This window comes from Hypomesus transpacificus, chromosome 8, assembly GCF_021917145.1.
Source record: "Hypomesus transpacificus isolate Combined female chromosome 8, fHypTra1, whole genome shotgun sequence".
Classification (NCBI taxonomy): domain Eukaryota; kingdom Metazoa; phylum Chordata; class Actinopteri; order Osmeriformes; family Osmeridae; genus Hypomesus; species Hypomesus transpacificus.
The window spans coordinates 5,167,832-5,188,737 of record NC_061067.1 but is presented as its reverse complement, the minus strand read 5'-3'; the positions used below and the strand labels follow the sequence as shown (position 1 = coordinate 5,188,737).

General features: G+C 43.8%; 3 protein-coding genes across 4 annotated transcripts; 2 read left to right on the top strand and 1 right to left on the bottom strand.

The window, feature by feature from the left end:
- The first annotated feature begins 416 nt into the window (after nucleotides 1-416).
- LOC124470021 (ubiquitin thioesterase otulin-like) lies at nucleotides 417-4,764 on the top strand. Its single transcript, XM_047023679.1, has 7 exons — nucleotides 417-968; nucleotides 1,089-1,177; nucleotides 1,304-1,410; nucleotides 1,550-1,687; nucleotides 1,900-2,031; nucleotides 2,723-2,992; nucleotides 3,414-4,764. Exons 1-7 carry the CDS (start codon nucleotides 466-468, stop codon nucleotides 3,609-3,611), a joined length of 1,437 nt encoding a protein of 478 aa, XP_046879635.1. The 5' UTR covers nucleotides 417-465; the 3' UTR covers nucleotides 3,612-4,764.
- Nucleotides 4,765-4,979: 215 nt separating this feature from the next.
- On the bottom strand, nucleotides 4,980-14,438 carry LOC124470020 (progressive ankylosis protein homolog). Its single transcript, XM_047023678.1, has 12 exons — nucleotides 13,916-14,438; nucleotides 12,561-12,777; nucleotides 12,097-12,215; nucleotides 11,488-11,571; nucleotides 10,987-11,157; nucleotides 9,771-9,908; nucleotides 8,811-8,903; nucleotides 8,573-8,665; nucleotides 6,347-6,476; nucleotides 6,069-6,192; nucleotides 5,716-5,815; nucleotides 4,980-5,583 (listed from the first exon to the last, which is right to left on the bottom strand). The coding sequence occupies exons 1-12, from the start codon at nucleotides 14,009-14,011 to the stop codon at nucleotides 5,461-5,463; spliced, it is 1,488 nt and encodes a 495-aa protein (XP_046879634.1). The 5' UTR covers nucleotides 14,012-14,438; the 3' UTR covers nucleotides 4,980-5,460.
- A 3,059-nt stretch (nucleotides 14,439-17,497) lies between these two features.
- On the top strand, nucleotides 17,498-20,332 carry LOC124470051 (transcriptional regulator Myc-like). 2 transcript variants are annotated; one of them, XM_047023729.1, is made up of 3 exons: nucleotides 17,498-17,742; nucleotides 18,116-18,775; nucleotides 19,181-20,332. In XM_047023729.1, exons 2-3 carry the CDS (start codon nucleotides 18,139-18,141, stop codon nucleotides 19,777-19,779), a joined length of 1,236 nt encoding a protein of 411 aa, XP_046879685.1. In that variant the 5' UTR covers nucleotides 17,498-17,742; nucleotides 18,116-18,138; the 3' UTR covers nucleotides 19,780-20,332. The 2 variants fall into 2 exon arrangements, with proteins under 2 accessions (XP_046879685.1, XP_046879684.1); XM_047023728.1 differs by having other exon boundaries at nucleotides 19,178-20,193.
- Nucleotides 20,333-20,906: the final 574 nt, after the last annotated feature.

Sequence of the window (20,906 nt, the reverse complement as noted above, 5' to 3'; positions counted from 1 at the left end):
GGCCTGGAGGTGGAGAAGAAGCATGGCTTAGTGGTGGAGGTAAAGCAGGGCCTGGAGGTGGAGGAGAAGCAGGGCCTGGAGGTTGTGGAAAAGCAGGGCCTGGACGTGGAGGTGAAAGAGAAGCAGGACCTGGAGGTGGAGGTGAAGAAGAAGCAGGGCCTGGAGGTGGACGAGAAGCAGGGTCTGGAGGTGGAGGTGAAGAAGCAGGGCCTGGAGGTGAAGGAGAAGCAGGGTCTGGAGGTGGAGGTGAAAAAGAAGCAGGAGGTGGAGGTGAAGAAGAAGCAGGGCCTGGAGGTGGAGGAGAAGCAGGGCCTGGAGGTGGAGTTGAAGAAGAAGCAGGGCCTGGAGGTGGAGGTGAAGAAGAAGCAGGGCCTGGAGGTGGAGGAGACGCAGGGCCTGGAGGTGGAGTTGAAGAAGAAGCAGGGCCTGGAGGTGGAGGAGAATCAGGGCCTGGAGGTGGAGTTGATGAAGAAGCAGGGCCTGGAGGTGGAGTTGAAGAACAAGCAGGGCCTGGAAGTGGAGGTGAAGAAGAAGCAGGGCTTGGAGGTGGAGGAGACGCAGGGCCTGGAGGTGGAGTTGAAGAAGAAGCAGGGCCTGGAGGTGGAGGAGAATAAGGGCCTGGAGGTGGAAGAGGAGAAGCAGGGCCTGGAGGTGAAGGGGAATCAGGGCCTGGAGGTGAAGGGGAATCAGGGCCTGGAGGTGAAGGGGAATCAGGGCCTGGAGGTGAAGGGGAAGCAGGGCCTGGAGGTGAAGGGGAAGCAGGGCCTGGAGGTGAAGGGGAATCGGGGCCTGGAGGTGAAGGAGAAGCAGGGCCTGGAGGTGAAGGGGAAGCAGGGCCTGGAGGTGGACGTGGAGGAGAATCAGGGCCTGGAGGTGGTGGAGAAGCAGGCTCCCAGCACATCTGCTAAGGTGGAGGTGCTTTCTGGGAAGCAGCTAAATGCCTGTGCTGAACAGGACATCGCAAGCAGGTTTGTCTCTGTACAGTGTGAGCAGGGAGTTAAAAAAGTGCATAACATTTACTTTCAAGTCACTGTAGTACAATTGTTGAGTGTAGCAGTTTCTTAAATCCTCCTCTTTTGTCTTCCTAGTGAGGAAGACCTTTATCGAGGGGAGGAAGAGCTCTCTCCAGGGATCCAGGTCAAACTAGCAACTCAGGAGCCCCTGTTTGAAATAACATGTCAGTATCTGTCAAATTATCATCCTTTTGCCCAAAATTTACAGCAACGTTTTTGGGGAGGAGTTTTATAGTGTCCATGTACTCAATGTTGACCTCTGACCCACTGTTCTCTTCCTGACACCACAGTGCCTAAAGTGGAGGACAGGTGCAGCCTGGCTCCCCCTGTGGACATCCTGTCCTATAGCAAGAGAGAGTGGAAGGGAAACACAGCCAAGAGTATTCTCATTCGAAAGGTAGGTTGAATTGCCTTGGCATGTACTATTTTGACTGAAACGTTATTAAAACGTATATTTGTATATTTTAGCCAAATTTAGAAAACGAATCAATCATCAGCCATAGTTGACGTGGAGTATCTCTCCCGTTGTGCTCCAGGGTTATGCTGAGCTGTCTCAGAGGTTTGGGAGCCTGAGGAGGGTGAGAGGAGATAACTTCTGTGCCCTGAGAGCCACGCTCTTCCAAGTGCTCTCCCTCAGCACCAGACTACCTTCCTGGCTGGAAGACATCTCCATGGTACAGCATAAACCTGCTCACGTCACACGTTGCTCACAAGTTGCTCCCCAAGGGGATGTTTATTGATGGGTATGTCCTAAGGGATGTGTGTTAATCCGGTTTCTGTGATGTGATGTTCTGTTTGGAACCAGAAACAGAAAACCAGAATGGAAACAATTATTTGTTCTTGTCAAATACTCAGAAATGCTCCATATAACTTTTTTTTCACCCAGTTGCCTCAGGAGCTGCAGTCTCGGGGCCATCTGATTGACCATTGGCTGTTTCCTGTAGAATGCAAGCAAGGGGAGGGGCCAGAGGATGCGGTGCAGCAGCTAAAACGCTACATGGAACTCCTTCAGACCAGGGTACCACAAACGCCCATACCGTAACCCTGCAGAATAGTTATGATCACCAAACAATAGTGTATGTGTTGGTTCCCCACAAATCAGGCTTTGCTGAATCTAATTTATAGTAGAGATTGAATGAGACACATTACAAAAAAGTAGTGTGTAATACATGAATGATATGTATTATATTTGTGGGAAAACATAATCCGTTTTCAAGAGCCACTGCTAATTAACATTAGATGCCCCTCAGCCATGTTCGGCTGGGATAATTACAGTGCCCTGGTGCCTGATAGCAGGTTGTGAACTTATGTGCTCTTCTCTCCTCAAAGATTGCAAGGGATCGCAACATGAATCCTTGGGTAATGTGAATGCCAGACATTTACAGGCTGCTAACAGCTCTTCAGGAATCCTCATACTTACTGAGCTCCTGACTTCAAAGTGTTTGAGTAGATGACTGCTATAGCCGAGCCTTGGCTGTGAACACACATTAACCGGCTTGTTCCACAAGACCGGTTCCCAAGTCACGAGTTGCAGATTGAATTGTGAAACTATGTACACAGGGAATACTGTAGTTAAAAATACTGTACCGTTATTCTAGTGGTGTGTGTGTGCGAGTGTGAGAGAGACACACACAGACATGTTTTCCTCTGGGATGAACTGAAGTAGTTCTTAACTGAAGTTAAGCTTCTGCTGTTCTCCACCCCTCCAGTGGCAGTCAGCAGTGAGCTGCTCCAGCCCGGAGGAGCGCCAGCGTCTGTGTGAACGCGTGTTCCAGGGAGGGGAGGAGGAGCTGGGCCTGATGGAGGCCCTGAAGATCCTGATGCTGGGCAGGGCCCTGGAGCTCCATGCCAGCATGCAGCAGGGACAAGACGTTCCCATCTTCTGTTGGCTGCTGTTCGCACGCGACTCGTCAGACTGCCCTCGGAGCTTCCTCTCCAACCACCTCAGCCAGGTGGGCTTCAGCGGGGGCCTGGAGCAGGTAAACACCTCCTCCCTGTAGGAAATACACACACGGCTAACCCGTGGGAAAATCAAACATGGGTTTATTTGTTTACAAGCTGTGCGTACCACCTGCTAGCCCAACCACTGCTTTTCTCATTTGAAAAGGTATTTGAAGGCTGCTATTAAATGTTGGCATGTTTTTTGTCCCAGTTTAGCTGCTAGCAATCACACCAGGGTGTGGCTAGGTGTTGTTAGTGTCTGGGTGTGTAGTGTCCCCTGAAGCCCTGCATGTACACTCTTGTGCAGTATATTCAGTTCTTGGACTTTGCCATCCGTCCATTGTTGATCCTCAGGGAAAGAAGGATTCTGGAACATCTGTCAGTTAACTGATGCTGGGAGTGTTGAGCCGGATGTAGTCCATTCTAACCCTTAACTTCCCCTCTCGTTGCGTCTTACAGGTGGAGATGTTTCTGCTAGGCTACGCTCTACAGTGTACCATCCAAGCCTACAGACTGTACATGGCTGACACAGAAGAGTTTGTCACCTATTACCCCGATGACCATAAGGACGACTGGCCAGGAGTGTGCCTGGTCACAGAGGATGACCGTCACTACAACGTCCCTGTGGGAGAAAGAGTAGGACTACAGGTCCCATAAGGCCTTGCTGAAAACTGATTAAAGCTCTATGGAAGCTGGGCTCGTGGCTTTGCACAACAGAACTGCACTCCTCAGGTTGATTTGAGTGACTTGTTTCCCCCATTAAAATGATCCCTTTATTGCCAGAAAGACATTGACTGCATTGTGATCAGTTCTCCATTGTGTTGGATGAGCACTGACACTAGGCTCTGAGAAGTATTGTGTTTGTATGTCTTCTTCCTTGGGGTCTTCAGCCAATCGCATCATGGTTAATTTTTAATGGGTGATTTAGTGTTTACAAGTCTGGACAAAAGCACATGCTGTGTACAGTAATATCAGGTGTTTCAGAAGATGTTTCTCACAAATATTCTCTTTAGTGATGTAATATTATTGAGTGGAGGGCAGAACATGATAATTCATACCATAACAGATTCCTCCTGCTCTGATTGTGTACGTAAAAAGGAAACACTGGAGTTATTGTGGCACATTTTGTGTACCAATCTATGTCTGTATGTAGAAATGTATTATTATTTGATTTATTTTTAAGTGTGAATCATGTCTTTTAACCCGTATCCAAATATTCCCTGTCTTAGCTAACCTGTAACCATGTGATCAGAGTGGTGACGTATGAGCCTGCTTGGTTTTTGAATGGCCCATTACCTTGCTGCCCGTAAGTAGATGTGTGTAACATGTTGCCTTTAACCAAGGTGCTCTTGGAGAAAAAAACAACAACTTTGTGCCAATGTTGCTGCAAATGTCTAGAAACTGGTTACCAGTCTTCTGATTTGTTGTCAGCCACCAGCTACTGGGCAGAGTCACAGACTAGCTTGGTCTCACTCCATGTTGCCTTAGTAACCAATGCACAATACAGAATGGACATTTGGGATTGGTGGGAGACCATTTCCTTCTTGAGCAAGGAAAGGAATAAAGTGAATATTATTATCCAAGATGCCATGGATTTTCTAATAGTGTCAGATTTTGAAGGAAACAATGGCGATGAATTGAATGAGTTGAATAAAAAAACATTTCTAGAAAGACTGGAAAATGTGTTTGTGTTATTATAGTAATTATGTTACTACTACTAATAAAGCAATTTATTTGCCAAATAAAATAACACCTATACAATATATACAGAACATCAGTCTGATCACACTACTAGTAAAATAGCAGTACTAGGCAAAAAGAGTAGACTTCCAGACTGCATGGGTAGAAGACAAGCATAATGATTCAGTAACGCTCAAAATGATAAGGGATTCCTGATCCCTCTGTGTAGTTAAATATATATATACTGCATCACTTACAGTATATAAAATACACCTATAATTTCTGTACTCCCCTTTTATGTCAAATACAATTGCACCACCCAGCAGGTCCCTTTAAATGTTCAAGAAAGTAACATTGAAAGAAAAAGAGCAATTGGTTTTTAACCTGATAAATAATATAAAATAAAATCTGAAAGAAAACATCAGCATTACAAATAAACTCCAAAGGAGGACATTCTCCTGGGTCAGACGTCAGATGCACGTTGCATCTGACAGAGGAAATCAAAGTGGGAAACGTCTAAACTACGGAAATCAGTCAAGAAAGGATTGGAAGACATCAGGGAATTGACATCTGACGGACGCGTGAGTTCATGGCTTCCTGCTTGTGTCCTGATGGTTGACAGGCCAGCGTACCAACCTTCTTCAGGAGTCTCTCAAACCTAAGTGGCTCGGGCAGGGACCCTTTCATTGAGCTCTGTGGTCTTTTAAATAGTCTTCTCATAGGTCTACCATGGAGGTAACCTGCCATCCTTCTCTTTATCCGAGTTTGTGCGGAGCTCAGGTCAGCAATTCCCTTTTTGCAATGATGTCTCTTCCTGCTCCTCTTCCTACTCCTGCTCCTCTTCCTCTAGCTCCTCTATGGCCTCCATCTGAGTCCTGGAACGGACCTCGCTCATGGGGGCGGAGTCATCAGCTTCCTCTACCAGCTCATTGGCCATCTCGTTGTTTCTCTAAGGAATAAGGACCAATGACAACCCGTGTTTGAATATGTATATTACTGCATTAAACAAAAGTGACAGACCTTGAGTTTATGATCCATATATGAATTTAACAAGCACTGCATTTACTGCGTACGTTCTCACCTGTTTCCTGTAAACATAGCAGGCTGCTATGGCGACCATGGTGGACTCTCCAATGAAACCAGCCAGCAAGGATCCAACGCCAAGAGTGGCCCCGTGAACCCTGCAACACAAACCAGCTGCGTGACAACCCCGATGATTCTAGAGGGTGTATAAAGAATCAAGTACGGGCTGCCTGGCTAATAGACTGGTAGTGAATAACTGTGTAATTAAATCAAATGAGTGGTATGTATGATGGTGCAGGGGAAGTCTAGCTGGTTTATTTCTGTGATGGAAAAAACCCAGCCAAAGGTGTTTCCAATGAGTCGACAGACTGACAACGGTTCCTGTTTCCATGTCTGTGCCTGGTGACTTACCCCATATAAGGCAGCACCACCAGGCTGGTGACGAGAACAATGATGCGGAGCACAGAGCTGGGGGCCAGCACAAAGGTCTTCTTCAGGGTCATGAGCCAACCAGTCAGATGGGCTCTAACGGTCACTACACACACACACACACACACACAAACACAATTAAGAGTGGTAAAGTGTGTTCTTCACAGAGGGATAATGCCAATATGGGACAGCATACTTGCTATTCTACAACAGGACTTAGACGATTGCAACACACTCTATGGCAGACCTCTTCTACTCACCTGGCACAGGGAAGAAGGAGAAGATACGGAGAGGAACAACACACAACTCAGCGAAGGCAAAATCCACCCCAATGATATCCACCAGGATCTTCTCTGATAAGTGAGGAGTCCAGAACACCACAAAGCAAAGCTAGCCAAACAGAAATGTAAACACGGTGAATTCAGTGAGCCGTGTTGGGCCACACCTCAGAGAAAGGTTGGTCCGCCCAGCAACACAACAGCGAAAACAACTTGCCTCATTAGAATTTATTAGAGGTCATTAAATTGACGGATTTCAGGTTGGGTGCAGCCTGTTTGAGGTCTGCATGGGTCAGTTGCGCTCATTTCAGAGGCAGAGACCAGGGGCGTCATTAGACCCTTTTTATTTGGGCACGTGCCCCAGTATAAATATGCTGTGCCCCAGTAAAATCTAAAGTTTGAGTTTTAACAATTTACTTATGAGTGATTGCATTCATTTAGATTGATAATTCCGGAAAAAATAAACGCAGTATCCCAATCAATGCTTGTAAAATCAAAGCAGTTTAACCGGAAACAAAACGATGCATGCAGAATTCCATGTCAGCGCGCTCTTCTGAGCTTGCCAAATAGCCACTGCAGCACGCACACAGAAGTCCAGGTGTCGGACTCGGCACACAAGTCAGAATTAAGGTAGGCTAGGATAACATTACAAAACTAAAGAACGTTTTTAAATGATAGGCCTACCGATCATCTTATTTTGACTAAAACATAAAAACAATATTACATGAAGCTCAAAAAGTCAGTATTTGCGCCCAAATGAATGCGAAAAAAATGTGTGCACTCGCATTAACTATTGATGTCCCTGCCAAAGCTGATATCAAACCTTTGTGCCTGAACTGTTGTATAGTGGGTTAAGCAAGGGGAGTTTCTATAGCTGAGTAGTGCATTGTGCGCAGCACGCTTGAAAAAAAAAAAAAAAGGGGATATGAATAGGGGCCTGTGCCCCTGTAGAGTTTTATGTATAGCAACACCCCTGGCAGAGACCATGATACAGGATATACAGGTAGGATTATAACCCTTCTACTTAAAAATAGCAATCAAGGTTTATAGGCCAAACCAAAAGAACCCAGGACTGTGTCAAAGTTTAAATGAGGTTAAAAGTGAGGGGGTGAATGACAAAGTTTCCACTGACTCATCTGAGGTGATTTCCCTCTCTTACCATCTGTGTGCCTTTCCTTCAAGAAAGTTTGTGAGACGGGTAAAACGTATCTCGAAACCCAATCACACTGTAAATCTGATATCAGTTCTGTGGCTATGCTGGCCCCGTTTTTCAATAGAACAATACCAGCCTGTAGCCTTCAGCCTCTCTTTCTCTAAATGTAATTCGGACAAGTCTTAGCATGAGTGCTGAGGAACTGTCCGCCTCTCAGTAAACCAGTGTTCCCTCCATTCCTTGCCAGGCGTACGCCCCACCTTCTTGTTTACAACTGAGGGATTCCACATCTGGTTTGCCATTCTCCTACTCCGCCCTTTAAGACCCAACCTTTAAGACTTCCTGTTAACATTTTTAACCAAGCTTGTTAGGATAACTTTGCCTTTTCTAACACAGGGATTTAAAACGTATCTTCCAAATTAAAAATGGAAGAGAGTGGTGTCTGGATTAAGAATTTCTTAATGTTCGTTATGCAAACCATCCACTATTGCTTGCCTCAGTAAAAAAATGGATTGTACACTGGCCGATGTCTTGGTTTTATATTGGTCTCTCTCTATACACCTCTCACTGAGCTGACTTTGTTGGAACTGGTGTCTTTCAGACCAGTCTGGCACCACTCTGTCATGTGTTCCTGCAGACTGCAGGGCCTCAACTGTAGCACTCTAACTATCCTACTGTACAACTACAGTAGTCTGTCCATGCACCACACCGTGACTATGTTCTTGTCATGATTCAATTTCAACAAAAAACGTAATAGGTAAGCTTGCTCATCAAATTATCAAATAGATTTAGGGGATGGCAGTCGTGTTTCCACAAGAATTTGCTCTCTTGCGTGAGTGTTCCTCGTGAAAGGAACTCATCGACTCATGTCAGTGGAAGGACACAGAAAAACACAGAACCAGACAAGGGTTGGGCCTCCTGAGAAACCTACAGCATGAATTATGAACGCAGAACCGTAAGTGCAACTGAACCAACAGCATTAGACTTAAAATACGGCTTCCGAGAATCCCAAAATAATGGGAAATCAAAAATAAAATTCTAAAAAAAATCCTTACGGTAAGAGAAATGGCCAGGCAGCAGAAGGTGAACCTCTTGATATGTGACTTATTGACCGGGGTGTTTGCCATGAGCTTGTTGCTGGGATTGTTCTGTGGGGTATAGAGAGCAGCATTAGTGGTGAGTGATGCCATCAAATACACCCACCACCCAAAGATGTCATTACTGCACTGTGCAGCTTCAACTGAAGGGAGGGGGGGGGATCTGGTGACAGTCAACTCCTGGTGTTGGGTTTACCTTGTCAAAGGCAGGGTAGACCGCCCGCAGCTCCGTCAGCCAACCGTAAGGCATATGACCGACAGGATATGTGGCCGTGAGGACTGCCACAGCCTGGATGGGACAAGACACACAGTCACAGGTGCTCACACAGCGGTCGGACATCTAGACAGGCCACAGCAACACATACAAAGGACCAACCGTAAAAAAGAATTAGCCGTGCTCGCACACCTATTGTGTGTTTGTTTTCACGTTCAGAGCTCCGTGTTGCGGGAGTAATGTGTTGGGACAGACAAGTGTTGACAGTCCTGTTACAGGAAGAGCAGAGACATGTACAGGAATGTTTTTCAGTCTCTCGGTGTGATCGAGTTCTTGTTGAGGCTCACATGGATATGGTGACTCACGGAAACCGCTGGCGACTAGGCCTGCAGATGACTTCCAGCGGCTTCTAGTAAACAGCTTTGTACTGCCTCTAGATCAGTCTCTGAATGCATGGCAGATTGTCTGAATTTTGGCATTCCATTTGCAGCACCCATGAAAGGACAGCTAGCCTGTTGTTTAGATAGTTGGAAAAGTCTGTCTTTGATTTTTTTATCCTCTTATACCCCCAATAATGTATCTGAACCCCTCACATACGTCTTGTTGAAACATCATGGTTCGTATGAGAACTGGCAGAAAAAAAGTGCCCATACAGGAGAATATGGCTGTTAACTAATGATTAACAAACATCCACTCAACCCTTCTCACTACCACCGTGCTCATCAAACAACCGAAACAAACATCTGAACTCTGCCCTGAACCCTGCCGCTGAAAGAGCCACAGTGTGTGCCCGCTGCCCCGGTACACTAAGAGGGAGAGGGGGGCAGGGCACAGGAAACTGGGTCGATGGTAGCGGGTAAGGTATTGGGCTGGGGAGGGAGGGGGCAGAGTATTGCGAAAGAAGGCCGGGGGTAAGATAAAGGGTTCGGTCTGCAGCCTCACCTCTGTGGCCGCCCCATCTCTGCCCTTCAGGTCTCGGGACACAAAGAGGTTGACGATAGGTCTGCTGATGCGCTGGGTGGCCAGAATGAGGGCCAGGGGCCACCAGAAACTCAGCATCTTCCTAATGGTGGCATCGCCCTGTAGGGGTCAGAGCAGTAAAATAATAGTTAGATAGATGGACAAGAGATAATGATGTACAGGGGCGTGGTTAAACCCTTTTCACTGGGGCACGTGCCCCAGTCTAAATCCCAGTCAAATCTCAAGTTTGAGTTTTAACAATTTACTTCATTAGTCAGTGCATTAATTTAGATTGATAATCCCGGAAAAAATGAGCACAGTATCCCAATCAACGCTTGTAAAAGTGTTCAACTGAAAAGTGTTTAACCGAAAACACAAACCTACAGTATATGCATGCAGAATTCCATGTCAGCGCGCTCTTCTGAGCTTGCCAAATAGCCACTGCAGCATGGACACAGAAGTCCAAGGGGGTATTCCAGAAAGCAGGTTATGCAACATAACCGGGTAAGTTAACCCACCAGCAATGTTGCTACAACGCTGGGTGTCAGCTGGTGAGTTAACTTACCTGGGTATGTCCCATAACCTGCTTTCTGGAATACCCCCCAGGTGTCGGACTCGGCACACAAGTCAGAATTGAGGTAGGCTAAGAAAACGTGACAAAACTAAAGCCATTTCTAAATGATAGGCCTACCGTTCATCTTATTTTGACAGAAACATAAAAACAATATTACATGAAGCTCAAAAAAATAGTATCTGCGCTCAAATGAATGTGACAGAAAATGTCCTTGCCAAAGCTGATATCAAACTTGTGTCCCTGAACTGTTGTATAGTGGGTTAAGCAAAGGGAGTTTCTATAGCCTAGTAGTGCATTGTGCACAGCAAGCTTGAAAGAAAAAAGGGATTTGAATTAGGGGCCGGTGCCCCAGTAGAGTTTTATGTATAACAACATATCATCATCAACAACTCTGATGATGTATGATACATATATGACACAGTATCACACAGTAGCAGCTCTACATTTCTGATGATTGGTTTATAGTGATTGTAAACGTGTCCGTAAAACAATATTTTGACAGTGTGTTAGAACAAGTTGTGAATTGTAGCACAGTGTTTTCATGTCTACAGACAGCGTTATTCAACAAAGAAGAATGTTTTGATTGCATTATCAGAGCCTAGGCTCAGCAGGAGAGGAGCGTACCCCCACATCCAGTCCACTGGAGTCTGGAATGTTATCGTGGACATTACAATAGTAGCCCAGACCCACGATGGTGAAGCGAACCAGAGCCCCCATATACAGGGACAGGATTGGGATTAGGAGAGGCTCCACACACTCCAGGTTGCTGTGGAGCAGGATGGCCACAAAGACAATCTGCCAGAGGACAGAGAGACAAACAGGCAGATACAGTTAGTCACTCTTGACTCATGACCTTGAGTCCTTCCATATAAGGGACTGTGGCAATCTCTTCAGCGAGCATGGCCTTGTGGTTTTGTTGTTATGGTTTTACAATCTGCAAGTCAACTGCAACATATGCTGCCAAAGCATATGTTGACTAGAACAGTTAATTTGGCATTAAGCACAGTGCAAGTTCAGAAGTGTGTTTTCAATGTGTTCTCAGTCAAATGAGTGTGCATCCTCTGTATACACCTATATATCTCCACTGCACGTGCTTCCAACAAATGAAGCAGTGAGCTCTCATACCTGGGCTACCACATCAGAGATGGATGCTGAGCCAACTATGACGCTGTACTTGTGCTTAAGAAGGATCCCCGCATGTATCCATGCCTGAAGGGACATAAAAACACACACACAAAAAAATACAGACAAATACAGATTACAGTACGCAGTGTACCCACTGTTTCATTGCTGCAAACAAAACATGGAAATAAGGCTTATCTGTTTATCGTTTTGTAACTGAAGTGTTTCAGACTTCTGTACAGTAAGGATTGTGTTATTTAAGATAATAGATTATGAACAGGATTTGCATATGGATCATACATATTTAGGGTTAATCCACAATGTATGCCAATCTTGATTCCATGTTGCCAACTTTGACACTAAAATTACATTAAAGTAACAACAACATGATCTCACTGGCTACAGAACAATACGTTGTCTCTGAGCAGGTCTTTTTGCATTGTGCAATTTGTGACGTATCCACTTCCCCTGTATATAGCGACCAGCAGAGGATTATTCAAAATAATTCTAGGTCAGCTGTTTGTAAGCCTCTCTCTGTTCCTCTGACATGATTAGATCTCTGACAGACACAGCGCTGAGTCGTGAAGGGGCAGGGTGAAGTCGTTCACTCACCATGGCGTCTAACAAGGGGAAGGCAGCCAGATAAAGGAAGGCCTTCCTTGTCTTGTTGCCCACTGAGTCATCCACATGGTGGAGCTTGTTGATAATGTAGTACCCCAGGTCTGTGTGGGCTGAAGATAGGGAAAAAGGGAGGGAGCGGACACAGTAATGTTTGCATGTGTGAACAAGAGTATAAGTCAAAATCTAACTAAATACAGGCTCATCATCAAAGGATCATGGTAGAAATTGTGCGGATTCATTATCTCTGATCCTCAATGACACGACTTATTTACACACTAAGAAACAGGCTAACAGATGATATATCTAGACATATGCTTGTAGGCCTATGAATAACAAACTCAATATAAAACGACACAAAACTGGATCTACTGCCTTCTGAGCCCACACGTCACAGAGTTCAGATAAGACATCAATCAGTTGAAACTACAGTACACACATTCCACCCTCTCATTCACCTATAAGGACGTGGAGGATGAAGGCAATGACGCCTGCAGTCACCATACAGAGCACAGCCTTGCGCCGGTCCCTCTTGCTGTTGACAAACACCAGGCCTACGTTCTTGAAGTCGCTCATGGGCCCCGTGAAGAACTTCATTAAGGAGTACGCCAGTCCGTAGCTGGCAAGCATCTCAACTGCATCCTCTTTGACTGTGGCTATGCCCCTGTTTAGGGCCTGTGAATGACAGGTAGAGGGATGTGACGTACACTCCACTATTGTAAATAACGAATTTGTAGGATTTTGCCATTATACAAAAATATCCTGTAGTTTACAACCAGTGTTATATTATACATATGCAATTCAGGGGCAGACATTGTCGATATAATGACTGGAGTGTGAATACGATTCTTGGAGCAAGAGGACGTATAAACTAATGACTGCGTGCGTGAGGTGATGAGAACCTGCTAAATTAATCATGGCCGAGAAAGAAATTATTCTCGTTTAGTTTTGACTTCTTAGCATCTACAGCTGTCATTTTCCATAGAAGGGAGCTTGTGCTATTTATACCAGCTCAACCCGCCATTACGTAAGAATAATCCTAACCTCTCCCGAGCCTCACACAGTGCCTTTTACTTTGACTCTTACTGTTCCCCAGATAAGAATAGAAGCTGGCTGGGGTGGAGTGTCTGTCAACTGAAACCTGCCAATACAGGCCTGTGCGTACACGTTCGCCCCCAACAATGTTAATTCTATGACTGCCCCCCAAAAGTACACCGCCCAAAACCAATCTACCACTACAAAACGTCCGTTAACCCCATGTTCAATACATATTCCCCTCCCCCAGTCACAAATGAGCCCTTTACTGTAGTGGCAGGATGCTGAAGGTGGATGGTTGTGTAGGCTAAGCGGGTTTCTAATTGCCATCAGACATTACTTCACCAGATCAGTTGGCTCCCAGTACTCGGTTAATCAATAATTATCTTGATATCGAACAGCCATTGCGCCACCAACCACATAGAAAACGGCTAACTTGAACATCAAATGTACTATTTGCTAACATAACAAAGTAGACAGTGCTGTAATAACATAGGCTTCTCTGTCACTGTCCATAGGAAAAATACAGAAGGATTTCTTCCTTGGCACCTGGGGTGAATTTATCAACAGCAACACTACTGCGCAGAGAAAATCACAGCTTGCTAAATGTGTGTGACTACCGCACTAAAATCATAGGCCTTTTTCCTTAGTGAGCTTGCCTGTGCAGTTTTTTTAAAGGCAAAGTGTATTTTTAGCTTCATATGCAGAGCTAGCTAGCACGCTTACTTGCCGTGTCCCTCACCAAAACATTAGATTATTTGGCTGCAGAAAAACGTACCTGTTCTCCGAGGTCGATGGCTACATTGGTAATAGCCAAAGGCACCAGAAAGCGGATGAGAGGCCAGTAAGGACTGAGAGATGGAAATTCCATCATTATACAGCCGGGGTGCCAGAACGAGGGGCATCTGCCGCTGTCTTGATGTTTGGAAGGTTAGTTTACCTAAGATGGAAGAACAAATCCCCAGTCCTCACGAAATAAATGAAAATTCAACTGACAATTACAAGAACAACACGTTTGAAGCAGATGTTCAGCGCAAAACGCCGCGAAGAGCAGATATAAAGGAGGCGAAGGTCACCAGAAATGTTCGATGATCGCATTTTTAATGCTCGTCATGAGAAGAGAAAATGACAGCGTACTGCGCATTGAGAAAACTCCAAAAGGCTACTAAACTGTATCGGTTCAAAACAACATGTGCGTGTTTTGTCATATTTCGTGACTACAGACTCTGATGCATTGCTCATCTGCGAGACATCTCATCTTGCTCGCCCTTTCCGACCGTCAAGACCACACGTGGGTCGGTACGTTAGAGCCTGCCTTCCCTCACCCGTTCATTGACGTCACTGACTCTAAATGTGGTCATTTCAAATGGTAGGACGAAGGCTTAATTGAATGTTAAATTGAAAATGTTGTCTGATGAATGGTCTTTACAAACTGCCACAGTTTTCAAACAAATAATTCACATTTGTTTGATCTTTTTTTTATAGATCTATATCTCTATAATATAGATCTATAGAAATCGATATAGATATACATCTATATAGATTTATATAGATCTATATATCAGAAGTCTGTTAAATGATTTTGCTTAAATGTTACTAAATAGGCTTTAAGTTAAATTTTACATGGGTTTAGAGTCCTTTTGATAATCGTGTCTACATGTTTGGGTGACCTGCTCCAGTGTTTCCATGCTGGGAACTATAGTATTTGGCCTTATATCAGTAGGCAAGTAGACTTTTTTTGATGACATTAACCCTTGGTTACAATCAGATTTGAAAGACTGAAAGGATGATGAGATCATCCCTTGAGGTCTGGGCAATCATATCAGTGGGAGGTCTCCAACGTTTGGTGGCTTCTTGTGAACTTGATCCCCACATAAAACACTGCTTTAACCGTTTAGGATGAATAAAATCAGGTTCTAGTGGTTACCAGTGATAATCATTGCTTTTGAGGAACAGTTGATTTGTGACACACCACTGACACCTTGTGGTTGTCAAATTAAAAGACAGAAACCAAACCCTATTAGGCTGGTGTGCGTGTTTAGCTGTGCATAGAATTGTGAATTTCTTTGTCCTCACGAGTTTTTATATCCTGGAGTGTTTATGGTTAGAATTACAGGAGTTAGATATAGATTTACGGTTAGTCAATAGGGTTTGGAGCTAGGGTTAGGTTTAGGGTTCAGGTTACGTTTGGGGTACAGGTTTAGGGTAAGGGAAAACCGAAACTTGAATGGGACGGAATTGTGAGTCCCCATAAGACTAGCAATATAACCTTGTGAGTTTATTTCAGAATGAACAACACAGAAACATATGTGCTGCTTTCATTTGTGTTTCACTCTCCAGGAGCATAGGGGAGAGTGGGGTGAATTGTGCCAGTTTTTACTTAAAGTGACTTTAAAGGGAGGCCATGACAGTAATGCTTCCAACTAAAATATGTACATATATTTCAGGGTGTGGTGCAACCCTGGGAACAATCACTTTGGATCTGAAATATAGTATTTAAGAAATACAGCTTTCTGAAAAAAATGTGGTCTCGTGGCATAACTTGCCCCTGGAGTGGTATAAGTTGTCTTTAGAGAGAATACATTGGGGTCAATTGTGTAATTGATTATTGAAGTAAAACTGTATATTTTCATCTCAGAAACTGTGATGCTATATAAGAGCTACACAAATTCAATACAAAATCACTAATTTAAGGTTTATTTTAAGTTATTTTAAAACAATCAAAGGCCAGTTTTCTACAAGCCTATTGCGTCACATGAGCACATCAAAGGTCAATTTTCTTAAACAAGGCCTAGGGCTTCATGAACACATCAGAACAAAATTGAGTAAAAGAAAAAAGCAATTCTGTTTCAAGGTAATTTACATGAACACATGTTCAGAACAAAATGAAATTCAAATGAAGACCAAATTGACTGCAATTCTCTTCACAGATCTGGCCTACTACGTAACATCCCACTTGCCGATGCTACAGGGGAATATGCATTTCTGTTCCCTTCTGGCTGTAACGCCAAGTTATTGTGGTGTCGGTAATTTCTTATGCACATCTTCTGTAGGGATGAGCAGACATCCCAACCTGCAGAGACTCATTTCCGGGAGGTGAGCCCGTGACATGTAAACCCCGCGTTAAACCCTTACCTCGCAAAGCCTGACTGACAATAAGCATCATCCTCACCAAATACAATAACGGTCCTTATAGGACTCCAAAGTGGTACTAGGCTACTCAATTATGGTTACAATGTTTGCATTCTCACATGTTGATCGCCATTAGGCTACACACCACCAGATGGCACCATACACCCACTAACTAGCTACATGCGTGTGCAGCCTCGGCGGTCATGTTTACAGTGGAATCTCTGCCCGCATGATCAGTTCCAAGTAACATCCAACTAGACTAGCAACACTGCAGCAGAGGGTGTGAGTTGTGGCATTGCATAGGGGGCTATATACGTATTTAATTATACCGTTTTACAACGGAATCTTTCCATAGGCCTATAGTAAATGTATTTAGACCGGTGATACATTTGTAAAGCATGATCCAAAATTCCTGAGAAATTTTTATTTTACTCCGCTATTCCCCATTTCATTAACTGCCAATTGGAATCACCTGCAGAAGCCTGTGCACGCACGCAGTGACATGATCTTGATGATGTGCTTGGCGCATGCATGTAAGTGCAAAAGATGAAACCTTGGGAACTATTTATCCTAGGAAAATTGTCTGACGTGAGTGAGACAAAATGCATTATATTATACAAAGCTATGTCGACCTCCTAATAACTTTATCTTCAAATCTAATGTGGGTAAGGTCACTCAACAGGCTTGGTTTGGGGTAGACTAAGGTGTTTTTTTTTTTTTTCGACTCAAATTAGTAGATAAAGAGGAATGGTTACCTTTGGTTTTTAAAAGATTGCAGTTGAAAATATTTTGACATCACAGTGCAAATAGGCAAATAGGCCCATGTTATCTTTGGTTTGTGAAACCAGGCCATTGCTACTATAAGAACTGTTACTACAAGTTCTACAATAACACTGGTTCAAAATACAGCTCATTTTGCCTGTCTGGTACTTTGCTTATAGTGTCGTCAATGTAATTCCGCTTCTTTGAAACCCCTCCCACTTTTTGTCCTTCCACAACACATAGATCCAATTTTATATTGTCCCATGATCGCATTAATACGTTTACCTTCGTTTCTTAATATACGTATCCATAATATAACATCATATTTATGATAATAATAAAAAAAAAATAATGTTATCGTGCACTGCCTTAATATAGCGTATTTAGTGTTTGGCGGGAAAGGTTGGCGGAGGGATACATGACGTACCAAGAGCACAACAACCTTTTTATTGAACCCCGCGGAATACTCAGCTGTGATTCACATGCAGCAAATGACAGCGTACACATCGCTCTACATCGCGAACAAAGTCTGTGCGCTTCATTCATGCTCTTCAGTCAGACCGTCACTCCAATAGCGAATCAAGGTTTCACTACCTCGCATGCTGGAAAGGATTAATGTTTGTATCGAATCGGAATAATTCTGTAATTCAATTTTTCGGACTGATTTTACTTCGTCTGCGTATGCTGCTCCACATTGTTGTCAAACATAAGGTAAGGTGTTTATCGAGCTTACGCATTAGGCTCATCTGCTACCACAGATTCCGGCAGTTTTTTCTTAGTTATTAATGCATTATAAAACGGCTTGTTTATTAGCGTGTGAATCTTCACTTTTCGCTGCGTTTTGATATCAAGTTAGCAAAATATCATGCGCACAACAAACTGCTTGCTGTTGCAGTTCTGTTCTATTCCTATGCATGATCTGCACGTGAATAGTAGCCTATGTGTTTTGGGCTTGGCTGTTGAGATGCTAGCTTAGGCGTGCATGCTGTCAGACAGTTTATCAGCTGTCAATTGCATGCATGCAACCCAGTGTACCTTATACAATTTTTGACATATGCACTTTATTGTTCCCCTCAACATTTAGCTACGGATATAACAGCCAACACCATGCCGCTGAATTCAAATTTGGAGAGTAAAAACTACGACTATGACTACGATTCTCTTCAACCGTATTTTTATTATCACAACGAAGATGAGGATTTCTATCACCAGCAACTTCAGCCACCGGCTCCGAGCGAGGACATCTGGAAGAAATTTGAATTGTTGCCCACCCCTCCCCTCTCCCCGAGTCGTCGACCGTCTCTGTCAAGTATTTTCCCCTCCACTGCAGATCAACTTGAAATGGTGACTGAGTTTCTCGGGGACGATGTAGTAAATCAGAGCTTCATATGTGATGCCGACTATTCCAAAACCTTTCTCAAGTCCATTATCATTCAGGACTGTATGTGGAGCGGTTTCTCTGCCGCAGCAAAGTTGGAGAAAGTCGTATCCGAGAGACTCGCATCTCTTCATGCTGCAAGGAAGGAATCAGCTGTTGACCACGGTGCGGAGTGCACGGGGCGGTTGAACGCCAGTTACTTGCAAGATCTCAACACCTCTGCCTCAGAATGCATCGATCCATCAGTAGTCTTCCCCTACCCAATAACTGAAACTCCTAAACAAAGCAAGATGACACCCTCCACCGACTTGGCTCTGGACACCCCGCCTAACAGTGGTAGCAGCAGCAGTAGTGGAAGTGAATCAGGTATATAACTGTCATTTGTAATGCTTTCGTTTTAAGTCATTCATCAGTACTCTGTCAAATATATTTCCTCAGTAGACAGACACTGTAAGTATATATGTATATGCATGGAACACTGTAAAAATATATATCTCCCAGAGCGTTCATTTTTATATACAAATAAATCTTATACAAATATTGTCATGCAAGAGTTTGTCACTCAGTTCCATAACCTCCACCACCCTTGCTGCACCCCAGACTAGACTGCTATGCTTGTAGTTTGAAGGAAAGGGCTGCTATGTGCAAATCAGCTGATGTGGAAGGAGGGGCCATAGAGTGGAATGCAGTTTTTTTCTTTCGAACATGTGCATAGTCTGTAGCATGGATTTGAGAAGGGATGATTAACAGTTTTTTTCCTTGTTTCAGAAGAGGATGAAGGGGATGATGAGGAGGATGAGGAAGAGGAGGAAGACGAGGAAGAAATAGATGTGGTGACAGTAGAGAAGAGGCATTGGGTGAGGCGGTGCGACTCGTCTGGCAGCCCACCGTCAGAGAGCAGATACCACAGTCCTTTGGTGCTGAAGAGGTGCCACGTCTCCACCCACCAGCACAACTACGCTGCCCATCCCTCCACCCGACAGGAGCAGCCTGCTGTCAAGAGACTGAGGCTGGAGAATAACAATAACAGCAGTAGCAGAGTCCTCAAACAGATCAGCAGCAACCGCAAGTGCTCCAGCCCCCGGACGACCGATGACACGGAGGACTACGACAAGAGAAGGACTCACAACGTGCTGGAACGCCAGCGGAGGAACGAGCTCAAGCTGAGCTTCTTCGCTTTGCGGGACGAGATCCCCGAGGTGGCAAACAATGAGAAGGCAGCCAAGGTGGTGATCCTGAAGAAGGCTACGGAGTGCATCTACAGCATGCAGACGGAGGAGCAGAAGCTGCTGTCTCAGAAGGAGCAGCTGAGAAGGAAAAGTGAACATTTGAAACAGAAGCTCGCACAGTTGCAGAGTTCTCATGTTTAAAGCCTATGTCGTGTTTAAAAAGACTTTCTTCGCCCTTCACGTTTTTTATGCAAGTTCAGACTTGGTGTATAGTTGATATTGCATGCAAATGCAAAAAGATTAAGTTGTTTTGAAATCGTGTCTGATTTCAATGTTAAAACTGCCTCAATTGAAGTTGCGGGTGGATACATATTTAAAGTTTATTTTTATTAATAAAATATAAAAAAAAGTGGGTAACTGGTTGAGTACCCAACATAAAATATAATTTTTTATGTTTTGTATATAATTACTTAATATTTCCTAAGAAATGTATTTTTGGATCACTTGTCTGGAAGTTGAGACACTGTTGTTTTCAGTGTATTGTTTTCCATATTATGTTAGATTATTCAAAAATATAAATGCGTTTCTTTTTGAAAACCTGACTGAGTCTCTCTACAAAAATCATGTTTAATGCATTACACCTGTACATGTGCATCGTGCATGCTTTTTAAAATCACATAATACTACAACTAGTCTTACTTTAAGGCACTTGCAACCTTGATAACAGCCACCAGTAGCACTAGTTTCTTGTGATAGTTAATCTCTGCATCTTCTGCCTGGTCCACTGGAAGGAAAACCAGGTAAGAAGAAGGAAGACGGCATTGAAGATCTACATATATTTGCACATATTCTTTGTAATGTTTAATACATTCATAAAGTGTTACCTCTTAACAGAATCTGACACTCAGCAGATAATATACATCTGCTAAATGTAATACCAATTGATTTTCCTGTAATGCCACATTTATACAATGCAGAGCGCATACTGTAAAATCAATATATCATGAGATGATTATCCCATAAAAGATCAGTTCAAATGGACTTGATTACCATATAACTTGACCTCATGAAAGGCAGTTTCCAGGCATGACCATATTTACAGTGTTGGTTGTCCCTCAATCCCATGGTTATGAAAGTGTTGTGGAGTAAAGAACTATGACTAACTACAAACTACGACTGCTATCTGCCCTGCACACCTCCCACATCATGCTGTAGCCGTTGATCTTAGATTTATATGTATATTTCTGGTTGTAACGTTCTCATTGTTACTGCCAATTTTTTATATAATTACTTTTAAGATGGTCTCACTTGACAATTGAATTAGCATT

Coding starts and splice junctions, on each gene's coding strand:
- LOC124470021 (XM_047023679.1), top strand. CDS start 466: ATGAAGAAGCAGGGCCTGGAGGTGGAGTTGAAGAACAAGCAGGGCCTG. Junction 1,688..1,899: donor GGCTGGAAGACATCTCCATG/GTACAGCATAAA, acceptor TTTTTCACCCAG/TTGCCTCAGGAGCTGCAGTC. Junction 2,993..3,413: donor TCAGCGGGGGCCTGGAGCAG/GTAAACACCTCC, acceptor TGCGTCTTACAG/GTGGAGATGTTTCTGCTAGG.
- LOC124470020 (XM_047023678.1), bottom strand. CDS start 14,011: ATGATGGAATTTCCATCTCTCAGTCCTTACTGGCCTCTCATCCGCTTT. Junction 12,216..12,560: donor CATCCTCCACGTCCTTATAG/GTGAATGAGAGG, acceptor CCCTATCTTCAG/CCCACACAGACCTGGGGTAC. Junction 8,904..9,770: donor GAGATGGGGCGGCCACAGAG/GTGAGGCTGCAG, acceptor TGTCCCATCCAG/GCTGTGGCAGTCCTCACGGC.
- LOC124470051 (XM_047023728.1), top strand. CDS start 18,139: ATGCCGCTGAATTCAAATTTGGAGAGTAAAAACTACGACTATGACTAC. Junction 18,776..19,177: donor CAGTAGTGGAAGTGAATCAG/GTATATAACTGT, acceptor TCCTTGTTTCAG/AAGAGGATGAAGGGGATGAT.